General features: G+C 47.9%; 1 protein-coding gene across 1 annotated transcript in view; it reads left to right on the plus strand.

Moving 5' to 3' along the window:
• The first annotated feature begins 439 nt into the window (after positions 1–439).
• Positions 440–12,176, plus strand: part of Trappc9 (trafficking protein particle complex subunit 9) — a 501,861-nt gene continuing 490,124 nt past the window's right edge. Inside the window, exons 1-3 of the mRNA XM_071602098.1 lie at positions 440–519; positions 4,312–4,905; positions 11,989–12,134. Of these exons, the coding sequence (XP_071458199.1) occupies positions 4,322–4,905; positions 11,989–12,134 (730 nt within the window). The 5' untranslated portion in view covers positions 440–519; positions 4,312–4,321. The remainder of the gene's footprint in view (positions 520–4,311; positions 4,906–11,988; positions 12,135–12,176) is intronic.

Genomic DNA, 12,176 nt, shown 5'->3' on the forward strand with positions numbered 1-12,176 from the left:
CCACAGCCTCCCAAGTGCACCACATCTCCCAAGATGACAGGCATACCCTGATGTGTGCTGCTAAGACTGTTTTAACACCAAAAAAGAAAGAAGTTACACTAAAAAGAAATGATGATCATAAGGCGGGCACAGTGGTGCACGCCTGTAATCCCAGCGGCTGGGGAGGCTGAGGCAGTAGGATCACAAGTTCAAAGCCAGCCTCAGCAATGGCAAGGCACTAAGCAACTCAGAGAGACCCTGTCTCTAAATAAAATACAAAAAAGGCCTGGGGATGTGGGTCAGTGGTCGAGTGTCCCTGAGTTCAATCCCCAGTATAAAAAAAAAAAAAATCATGGTCATAGTTATTGTTCACAAGGCACTTATTAGGTTTGCTTAAGTTTTATAAAAAAGAGCATACATTCCTATTTTTCTCATTTTTCTACAGAGGAGAGGAACTGAACACTCCCCTAACCAGACCTGTGTTGAATGCCAGTGTCCCCCTGTCTTCAGGCAGAACGGCATCTACAGCACACGTGACTTGTGAGTCCTCACTTTTGCTCCTTGGAGAGGGTACGGTGGGAGGAACAGTAGGGCAGAGGAGGACTGTGGTTCTCCATGCAGCAGCCGGTTGCGTGCTAGAGTATAAGCTCTTTGAATTTAGACTTTCTTCCTTTTTTTAACTCTTGAAAATTTTTGAAAAATATAACATCAAATATATAATGTTTGAACACATATGACCTATGTATAATATTTGAAATACATATTTTTAATTCATTTAAAAAAATATCTTTAATTGTAGATGGATACAATACCTTTATTTTGTTTATTTTTTTTATGTGGTGCTGGGGATTGAACCCAATGCCTCACACATGCTAGGTAAGCACTCTAACCACTGAGATACAATCACAGCCCCCATATTTTTAATTCTTAAAAGATTTTGGAATATACATAAAACACGTAATGCTTATGTACAGTTTTTTAGAAATATCTTTAATTAATTAATTAATTTTTATGTGGTGCTGAGGATCGAACCCAGGGCCTTACCTGTGCTAGGTGAGTGCTCTACCATTGAGCCCCAGCCCCCTTATGTACAGTTTTGAGGGTAACCACACAAATCCTCTGTACCTGCCACCTGCTGGGGAAGCACAGTGTCTGCTCTTTTCCTCACAAACATATTCCTCTACCACCTAAGTACCACTACCCAAGTTTGCTTATTTTTTGTTGTTTTTTTTCTGTATGTGTAAATATTCTTCAACAAAATAGTGTTCAGTGTTGCCTGTTTTTTAAAAAAATTTTTCCTTGCTGAGAGTTGAACCCAGGACCCGGTGCATGGTGGGCAGGTGCTCGACCACTGAAGGGCGCCCTAGCGCAGGTTTTGCCTGTGTGTGAATTTGATGTCAATGGAATCCTACTGTTTGTTAGTCGGCTACTTGGTTTCATTTGCTCTTGCCCGTTGGTTTTGAGCTCCACCCATGTTCCTGCAGTGTAGCTGTGGGTCGTTCACTATCACTATTCTAGTTTATTTATCCTTTCCTTTCTTACTGAGCATTGATTGACATTATCTCTGCATCTGGCTTCTGTGAACCTCTGTTTACGTCTCCTCACCATCCGTGTGCCAGAGTTTTCGTGGGAGGAATCACCAGGTCCAGACAGCACATGTGCTGCCTTTGTATGTGCCACAGTACTTTCCAAAGTGGACATGCTATCTGTGCTCCCATCTGTTGAATGGGAGAATGACCTTTGATCCACAGCTTTGCAAACACTGGCTGCTTTTCATACTTACATAGTTTTGTCTGTACACCTCAGTTCATAGCAGCAGTATTCACAGTAGCCAAAAATATAAGCAAGCCGGGTGCGGTGGCTCACGCCTGTAATTTCAGCAGCTCGGGAGGCTGAGACAGGAGAGTCACAAGTTCAAAGCCAGCCTCAGCAAAAGTGAGCGCTAAGCAACTCAGTGAGACCCTGTCTCTAAATAAAATATAAAATAGGGCTGGGGATGTGGATCAGTGGTTGAGTGCCCCTGAGTTCAATCTTTGGTGGTTCCCTCCCAAAAAGTAAAAGCAACCCATGCGTCCATTCAATGGATGAATGAATGAAATGCGGTATTTGCACACAATGGGATATTATTCAGTTTGAAAAAGGGAGGGAATTCTTCACATGCTACAACATGGGTGATCCTTAGAGACTTTCTGCTAAGTGAAATAAGTTAGTCACAAGAGGACAAACAGTGCATGATTTCAGTTATGTGAGTTACTTAGTAAGGTCAGATTCCTAGAGACAGAGGGTACAGTGGTGGTGGCCAGGAGCTGTGGGGAAGGGGAGCTGATGTTTAGTGGGCCCAGAGTTTGAGAGCAAAATTCTGGAGCTGGGTGTGGTGAAGGCTGCCCAGTAGTGTGAGCATACTTCATGCTGCAGAACTGTATGCTGAGCCATGGTAGAGTGCATGTATATTTTAAAACAATAAAAGCTTTATTTTTTTTTTAAAGAGAGAGTGAGAGAGAGGGAGAGAGAGAGAGAGAATTTTAATATTTACTTTTTAGTTATCGGCGGACACAACATCTTTGTTTGTATGTGGTGCTGAGGATCGAACCCGGGCCGCACGCATGCACGCGCGCTACCGCTTGAGCCACATCCCCAGCCCAAAAACTTTATTTTTTGGTACTAGGCAACCCTGGGATTCTTTGAGATACATCCCTATCCTTTTTTTGAGATAGGGTCTCACTAAGTTGCTGAGGCTGGCCTTGGACTTGCAATGCTCAGCTTCCTGGTTGCTGGGATGATGGGCATATGCCTCTGCATCCGGCTGCTTTTTTTTGGTCACACTGGTGGATGCGAAGTGGTCTGTCACTGTTTTTTTCCTGATTGCCACTGAGGTGGACCTATTTCTGGGCATGGATTGGCCATATGAGTTTCTTCTTCGGGAGGCTTATATTCCGACGGGGCCTGCATCTTCCTTGCTCGTGGAGTGCCTGCCTCTTGGTGCCCTTTGTTGAGGAGACTGTCCCTCCTGCCCTTGCACAGTGGCGCTCGTTGCGTTTCACATCTCCCGGCTGTGTGGATCTGGTTCTGAGCTGGGTTACTTTTCGCTGGTCTAATTGTCTTTGTGAGAATATTGTGGTAACGGTGGCTTTTTTTTTTTTTTTTTTAAAGATAGAGTGAGAGAGGGAGGGAGAGAGAGAGAGAATTTTTTTAAATATTTATCTTTTTTAGTTTTCGGCGGACACAACATCTTTGTTTGTATGTGGTGCTGAGGATCGAACCCGGGCTGCACGCATGCCAGGCGAGCGCGCTACCGCTTGAGCCACATCCCCAGCCCCAAAACACCCGTTACGGTGGCTTTTTTATCTGGCTTTTTTTTTTTTTAATAGCTTTATTGAGATATCATCCAGGTCACCAACCTAGGTGTACAGGCTGGTGACCTGGGGCATAGCAGATCAAGCTGCATAGCCACCACCACAATCAGTCTTAGGACACTTTTATCATGCTGCAAAGATACTCTGTTACCCCATTAGCAGTCCTACCTGGTCTTGCCATCTTGTGGGATAAATGCCCCTTGTTGGTGGTACCTCAGGAGTTTTGTAGCTACTCTTGCCATAAATTAGTTTGTTACCTTTCATCAAAAATCTGTTAGGGATCAGGTGCAGTAGTGCATACCTATAATTCCAGCCACTTGGGGGCTGAGGCAGAGGATTGCAAGTTCAAGGACTGCTTGTTCAGTTATGTGAGATCCTGTCTTGAAAAATAACAAGGGCAGAGGTTGTAGCTTATTGGTAGAGCAATCCCCAGTATTGCCCAAAAAAAAAAAAAAAAAAAAAAAAAATCTTGGGATGTAGTTCAATGGTACAGCACCTCTGGGTTTAATCCCCATTATCACCAAAACACACACACACACACACAAAAAAACAAAAACAAAAACAAAAACAAAAACACCAAACTTGGTAGGAATTCTATTCAGAATTGCATTGATTCTGTTCATCTGGGAGAATTAACTTCTTTAGGATATTCACTTCCTGTCCATGAGCACATCTGGCACCCCAACTTTTCTGTGTTCACTGGACGTTAGGAATGTGAATGATGAAATTTTGCACATGGTTAGTTTCAACTGTGGCTTCTCACAAAAGGGAAAAGTAAGTCTCAGTGACATTGCATGGGTCACTTACATCACACAGCAGTGGTCAGTGTAGAACCACAAGCCCTGACTAGGTAGACCTGGTGCTGGTATTGAGGTCACTGTCCCCGCTGCTGATAGGACAGAAGCACAGGCTTTGCGTCTCTGAACCGGTGCTGAGGTCATCTCTGCTTCTCAGAGTCTAGCTTTCTCTCTTTGGACAGGGCCTTCAGGATGAGCGTCCCTGACTACATGCAGTGTGCTGAGGACCACCAGACCCTGCTGGTGGTTGTGCAGCCTGTGGGCGTGGTCTCCGAAGAGAACTTCTTCAGCATCTACCGGAGGATCTGCTCCGTGAGCCAGCTGAGCATGCGGGACTCGCAGCGCGCACTCTTCATCCGTTACCGGCACCACTACCCGCCTGAGAACAATGAGTGGGGCGACTTCCAGACGCACCGCAAGGTTGTGGGCCTCATCACCATCACTGACTGCTTCTCTGCCAGGGACTGGCCTCAGACCTTCGAGAAGTTCCATGTGCAGAAGGAGATCTATGGCTCCACGCTGTACGACTCCCGGCTCTTTGTGTTCGGGCTGCAGGGGGACGTGGCGGAGCAGCAACGCCCCGACGTGGCCTTCTACCCCAGCTATGAGGACTGCAGCTCCGTAGAGAAGCGCATCGAGGACTTCATCGAGTCACTCTTCATTGTGCTCGAGTCCAAACGCCTGGATAGGGCCACGGACAAGTCTGGGGACAAGATTCCCCTCCTCTGCGTCCCCTTCGAGAAGAAGGACTTCGTGGGACTAGACACTGATAGTAGGTAAGTATACTTGGGGAACTGCTGCCCCTGAGACACTGACCCCTGGATGGGGGTTTGGGTTGCTTCCTTCTGTAGAGTTTATTGCTGTGGGGACAGAGAAGTGTTGTCCACTGTTTTTCAAGACCAATGACTTAAAAACAGGTGGCCTTTGGGTAAGGGAATCCCTGGGGTTAGTGTGTGCATTCAGTACCCTTTGGGGGCCCTGGTGAGACTCCTGCAGCTTCCTACCAGTACAGTAGCCACAGCCACTTGTGTTGAGCATAGCAATGGACTGGCTGCATGCCCTGTATCCCAGGGAGTGCTAGATAGAGCAGGGGAGGTCAGGCCAGGTCTCCTTGCCATCCTCTTCACTCTGCCCACTGCCCGTTTCTCTGTCCTGCAAAGCTGCTGTCCCACGGAAGAAGTAAATGTGAGCTTAGCAGCAGCCTCTACAAGAGGGAGCCCTTCCTGCTAGGGGGAGTGCAGGGAGCTGTTGCTCCTGGCCTTGTGGCCTCAGCAGGCATCTGGTCACTTGAGTCTCTTTCTTACCATGGGACTGGGATGGTATTCTGTGAGGATCACTTGGCACAGCGCCTGCACAGAGCAAGTCCTTGGGTGCTCCTGGAACTGATCTGTGGCCACACAGCAGTTTTCTGGTTGGTGGTAAGTCTGAGGAGAAGATGTCACAGAACCAAAAACAACTGTCCAGTCCAGCCTAAGAGTTGGAAGCATAGAGTGGCCCTGTCACACTGTGTGAACTTTGAGGGTCTGCAGGGAAATTTCATTTCCTCACCTGCACGTGAGCTTTTGGCTTAAGGATGGGGAGTGAAGTGGCCCTCATGGTATGCCCATTCTCACAATTATAAGCACTAGTCACCCTCTGCACTTCAGTGAGCCTGTGAGGCCCATGAGCTGGCTCAGATCCATTCCCCTGGTGGCTGGTGACCTGGATCTGGTGCAGGAGCGGAGCTCATCTCACCTTGCGTGCACCTCCTGCTGGCAGAGAGGGTATGCATCTCTCCTGCACAGACGCTTCATTCTGTGGCTGGATGTACGTCCAGTTTGAGTTTGGCCCAGGGGCTGTGTGCTGGGCTCTCTGATGGGCAGCCTGCCTGCCGCCCTCGCCTCCCAGTGCCCTGGGTGTGGGTGTGTTACCTAAAGGCCCCGCCTGCCCCGCTCCCAGAGCCATGGTCATTTCTTGTACATGTAGAGTGGTAGCTATCAGAGTTTTTGTTCTTGTACGTTTCTAATTTTGCTTGTTCCTCTTTCTTTTCTTTTCCTTTGTTTCTCTCATACTGCCCTGTGAGTGTGTTGTTGGGTCTGAAAAGGTAGGCCGTGCACGCGCTGCTCCCTGGCCGCGCCCTGTGAGCTGGCTTCCCTGGCCCTCATTGCTTTCAGAAACAGAACTTCCCTGCTGCCTGGATTCCTATGTTATCTGGATAACCTTTTAATTTTTAATGTTTGAATCATAGCTTTGTTAGCATGTAACCCATTGGTGTTTGATATTTGTTGGAATACTTGCTGTGGGAGAACATGTTTGGTCTTCAGTATTCAGAGACAAATGAGGCTTCATTCATTTTTTGGTTTCTTTTGAGAAAGCAAGATGCCCCTTGATTTCAGGGGAGTTTTAGCTGGGGACTCAGGCTGCCGTGCCTTGCTTGAGCCTGGGCTTGGGAACAGATGCTCAGGCTTGTGCTGGTGGCTGTGGCTGTGGGGTGCATGTTGGCGGCCCTCGGGAGCGAGTGTGCTGGGCGCTGGAGCTGTGGGGGTGGCCCCCTCCACCCTTGCTTTCACCTGAGCCTGCATTCCCTCTTCCCTCACCTCCACACTTCCCCCAGCAGGGGCAGAGGTAGTCCCCACACTGAGTCCAGTCCATGGCCTCTTGGGAGGGTTCAAGGGTGACCTTTCTAAGTGTAGGGCAAGAGGACCCCTCCCACAGCTGGTTTGCTGGAGTCTGTGGACACGGAACCTCTGTCTCTGGCCACCAGTTTCTCTCTGCCTCCGCATTCAGAGTGGAGTGGGGGTGGGCGAGGGTCCCTGCTTCCGTCACAGGCCTCGCACCAGCTTTCCTCTCCCCTCTAGGCAGGAAAGCCATGTCCACCACTGGTGGCATGCCATTCATTTGTGTTATGGATCTGGAGCATTCAACGGATGGTCAGCTCCAAGGACAGTCTTTGTCTGGCCTCCTTGCTGTCCCCAGTGCACTGTGGGGAAAGTGTCACTTTTGTACACTGCTGCTACCCACCAGCTTTCCTGGAGCCTGGTATCTTCTTTAGTGCTGTGGCTCAAATGAGAACACATTCATTCTTCACTTCCTTTATCTCAACTGAGATAGGTGGGACTTCCTGAAGGATTTTCTTACATTCAGGGTAGGGGGACAAAAGAGAAATGAACATGGCAGGTGTGGGAAATTGGAGCTGTCCACCTGGGAAGTACAGGACAGGGTTCCTCCATGACTGTGGGGCCTTCCTGTCACTGGAGCCTGGAGTCCATGTGAGAAGTACTTGGCCTGGGCTCTGCTCTTCTCCCTTGCCCATCTCTGGCAGGAAGGACATTAAGGCCATCACCCAGGAGCTGCCTGGAATTGTGAATCTCTGTCCTGGGCCTCCTGTGTGAAGGACAAGTGCCCATCCTAAGTGGAACGGGCAGGTCCTTGTTAGTAAGGACCTCCAGTGCTGCTTCAGCACACATTTACTGGGTGCTTGCTGGGTGCTGTGCTAGGTGCTAGAACCAGCTGAGGGGTACTTTAGAGACAGGAAAGAGGAGACCAAACACAGCGCACAAGTTCTGATTTCAACAGCTGGGTGTGGAGTGTGGGCCACTGATGGCCAGGGGAAGACTGTCGGGTGCCTGTCTCAGGTGGAGATTTGAGTTTGGGGCCCAGATCCACAGAGGAGTTGAGTCCACAGAGGCTCAGGTGAAGGGAGGGCTGTCACTCTCTGGACTGTATTTAGAAGCATGGATGTGGATGAACTGAGGAGGCTGTAGATTGAGGCAGGAGGAGGCCTGGGGCTAGCCTGTGGGTCTGGCCGAGAACAAGAGGTCAGAAAAGAGCCCAGACTGGGGCAGCGTTGTGTGTTTTCTAAGCTTGGTTTGTTAGGGACAGCTGCCATGTGTCTTAGAGGTGCTGACGAGTGGCAGGATGCTACTGAAGAAGTCGAGGTCCCATGAAGCCAGATGCCATCTGTCTCAGGCCTGGGAGCGCCTGTGTGGAGGGGGCTGCTGGTAGTGGGGAGAAGACAGTCAAGGGCTCCAGGCTGAGCAGGGGCTCCAGCCCAACAGGTGGCCGACCAGGTGGGGTCCGGGGAGTGGTGACAGGGGCTGGGGGGTGTTGGACAGTTCTGGAACAGTCTTCCCGTTACAGACTTAGAGAATGAAGCCCTCCGTGGGCATGGTGGTCTCTGTGGTTAGGCCCTGACTGTGCCACTGCTGCTTATCGTTGGTTCTTCATCAGGCAGCATGCAGCTTCAGTGATGGCGGTAAAGCCCCTGCAGTGGAGTGTGAAGCATTGCATCTTAACTTCCGTCAGGGCTCTCTCCAGGTGTGGTTGTCTGGAGCTTCAGCTGTGCCAGCCGGGCACTGGCAGGGTGTTCACCTGATTGCATTTTCCCCATGTCTATAATGGGAAGGCTCCCATTGTCCAACATCCCAGTGCAAAATCACGAGAGGTAACTGCTGGATAATTATGCTGGGCAAGCGCTCCGCCACTGAGCTACAACCCCGGGCCTAAAATTGTACTTTTAATATTTGAATTTTGTGTTAATGTTAAACTCATTACTACTGTGGCTTAATGCTATGCTTTCTCATTTTTGTTCTCTGTGGTGCCAGGATTGAAACCAGGGCCTTGTGCACTGCGAGGCAGATGCTCACCACGCTGAGCTATATCCCCAGCCCCGTTCTTCTTCTTCCTCTTCTTTTAAACTTTATATAAAAAAAAGTTTATTTAGCTCACTGGTTTTCATTTTTTACATACTGTTTCTTTTTTCTTTCTTTTTTTTTTTTTAAATATTTTTAGTTATAGATGGACACAGTACCTTTATTTTATTTATTTATTTTTATGTAGTGCTGAGAATGGAACCCAGGACCTCACATGTGCGAGGCAAGTGCTCCACCACGGAGCCACACCCCAGCCCCAACATACTGTTTTGTGTGGGCTTTTCTCCATATCATTAGCATATTCAATGGTCACACAATTTGACAATTCAATTAATTGTGTATATGAGAATTCAAAACTTACAGTAAGAGGGATTAAAAAAAAACAACATCACTTTCAAAGAAGAAAAGATCCACACCATTTTGAAAAAGCTTGTAGTGAGAAAGCCTGTGTTCTGAATTTTACTACAATTGTCTTAAATTTTTTAGTTGTTTATCATATCATAGCTAACTAGAAATTGAATTGTCTTAATCCTATTATCTCTTTCTTACTCTGCTGTTCAAAGAATTATAACAGAATTGCTTATAGTCTTGAAATGATCCAATTTTGGGACATATACTACTCTTGAGAGTTAATTATTTTAGTATATGTAAATCTAGAGTAGAATTTATTTGCATGGGATTGTAGACTCCTCTCAGAGTATTAACATTACTTTTATTTTTATTTTATTTTATTTTTTTGGGGTGCTGGGGATTGAATTTAGGGGCACACAACCACTGAGCCACATCCCAAGCCCTATTTTGTATTTTATTTAGAGACAGAGTCTCACTGAGTTGCTCTGCACCTTGCTGTTGCTGAGGCTGGCTTTGAATTCCCGAGCCTCCTGTCTCAGCCTTCTGAGTTGCTGGGATTACAGGCGTGTGCCACCACACCTGGCTTACATTACTTTTATATAACAAAAATACTTTATATAATTTTACTGAATCTTACCACTTTAATATGAAAAATTCTGCGAGTATTTATATGACTTCTTTTTTAGGTCTTATGTTTCTAAACACACATTTTTGTCATATATGTATATATGTATTTAGTTGTAGATGGATGCAGTACCTTTATTGTATTTATTTATTTATTTTTATGTGGTGCTAAGAATCTAACCCAGTGCCTCACATGTGCTAGGCAAGTGCTCTATCACTGAGCTATACCCCAGCCCTCAGAACACATTTCTTTAAATTATTTTTTTAATATTTATTTTTTAGTTTTTTAGGTGGACACAATATCTGTATTTTATTTTTATGTGATGCTGAGAATTGAACCCAGTGCCTCACGCATGCTAGGCGAGCGCGCTACCACTTGAGCCACATCCCCAGCCCAGAACACATTGTTTTTTTATCATAATGATTGTACCTTTTACTTTTGAAAATTTCTGGGCTATATTTCAGTATAGCAGATGTATTCTTTTGTGAAGTTCATGTGCAGATGTGTAACTTGCTGAAGGAAACCCAGTCAAGAGCTGGAGGCTGCTACCAGGGAAGGCTTCTTGGAGAAGGCTCTGTGTTGGGTTATGAAGACAGACTAGGAGTTGCCTGGGGGAAAGGGCATCCTGGGAGGAGGCCTGGAGGCTTGTGGGGCTGGGATTGGGGACAGCATGCTGGGCTGAAAAGCTCCCAACAGTCTCTGTCCTGGGCTCAGGGTGAGAAGGGCTGGAGGGGCCAGAAAACAAGGCCTTTAGAGGAGCCCCCATTTAGGAGAGCTGACGGCAGAGGGAGGCAGCGAAGGGTCTTGCTTTGCTCATACTTCTGTGGAAAGTGGGGGTTAGGATGGCACGGGCTGCTTGGTCCCCTGTGACCCTGCATTCATTTATTAAGAGTGTCAGGGAAGAGGGCCATGTAGAACCTTCTTACCTCCTTGAAGCTTACCAGTGTCAGCAGTCCATTCAAGATCGAATGCTCTAGGGGCACAGTAAGGACACCTTTCCCCACGTGCAGAGGGTAGGCCTCCTTTGAGATGGCATGAGCCTTGAGCAGGATGGCGCTGGGCCGGTGGGCCTGGGTGTGGACCTTGAGGGCTATGGGAGGAGCCTGGGGGTGCAGCTTCTGCGAGCCCCATTTCTCCTAGCACTGTAGGGGTCCTTTGAAGGCTTGAAGCAGGAGAGGGCACTGCTGGCTGTGCTTTGCCACTTTGGCTGTGTGCACAGAGGCTCAGGAGAGGGCACTACTGGGGAGGTTCAGAGGCCAGCAGAGGCTAGGGATGTGGCCTAGTGTGGTTGGGATGGAGGAGCGGCTGGAATGCGGGGGTTTCTCAGGGTGCGCCTGTTGACAGAGAGAAAGCGAGCCGAGTCTGGGCGGCCTCCCCCTTTCTGTTTGTGTCAGGCCTTGGTTCAAGCAGCCCTTTGGCACAGCAGAGATGAGTTCCCGGGTAGCCAGAGCTGCTGAGCCGAGGACAGTTAGGTCTGAAGGGACAGCTTCATCTTGACACCTTGGGTCCCCCTAGTCCAGTAGGAGCGGCTGTCTTCTAGAATCCCTCAGGCTCATTCTGGATGCAATTGCTTCCTCCTGGGGAACATGTAATAGCTCTTCTTCTTAAAAAAAAATCGTATCTAAGAAACTTGATGTTTGGAAGATTAGGAGTTTTTTGTATGGTTTGGGTATGGTTGCTTTGGCTTCTGAGTTGATATGGAGTTTGAAGCCTTTGCATTATTTAACAGCATGTCCTTGCCAATATTTAAAGAGCTGAAGCATGCATCCTGGGCTCTGCCCTGAAGGCTTTATTAAAGCCTGCTCTGAAATTGTGAAGATAAAGGTCCTGTTTGCTAAAGCCAAATGGTTGGCTAATAATATGCAGCATTTCTCTCTTTATAAAATAGTAATAGAGTTAATGTAAAAGTGGAACATAATTGATTTTTTAAAAAGCTGAAACAAACTTTCTTGTCCTAATGTTGCAGTTGGAAAAGATGAAAAGAAATACCCTCCTCTCATCTTGTCCAAGTGCAGTCCACGGTAGCAGTCCTGCACACCTGTTACCTTTAAAGGGTCACTTGGCAGTGCATTTGTGAAGTCAGGACCCCTCCAGCTCCTGTAACTGGCAACAATGGTCCTTGGCTTTTAGTCCTGGAGCCTGAGGCTGCCTCCCTAGCAGTTTCTAGCAGCGAGAGTGGGATAGTGCTTAGCCAGTGTGCCCTGTGGAGTGAGCAGTGACAGTGATGAGTCTCACTGCGTTTTGTTTTGCAGGCATTACAAGAAGCGGTGCCAAGGACGCATGCGGAAGCACGTGGGGGACTTGTGCCTGCAGGCTGGGATGCTGCAGGACTCCTTGGTGCACTACCACATGTCAGTGGAGCTGCTTCGCTCAGTGAATGACTTCCTGTGGCTGGGGGGTAAGACGGCACGGCCAGGATGCGCCAGAGGCCCTTGTTTTC

Source organism: Marmota flaviventris, chromosome 15 (genome assembly GCF_047511675.1).
Source record: "Marmota flaviventris isolate mMarFla1 chromosome 15, mMarFla1.hap1, whole genome shotgun sequence".
NCBI lineage: Eukaryota > Metazoa > Chordata > Mammalia > Rodentia > Sciuridae > Marmota > Marmota flaviventris.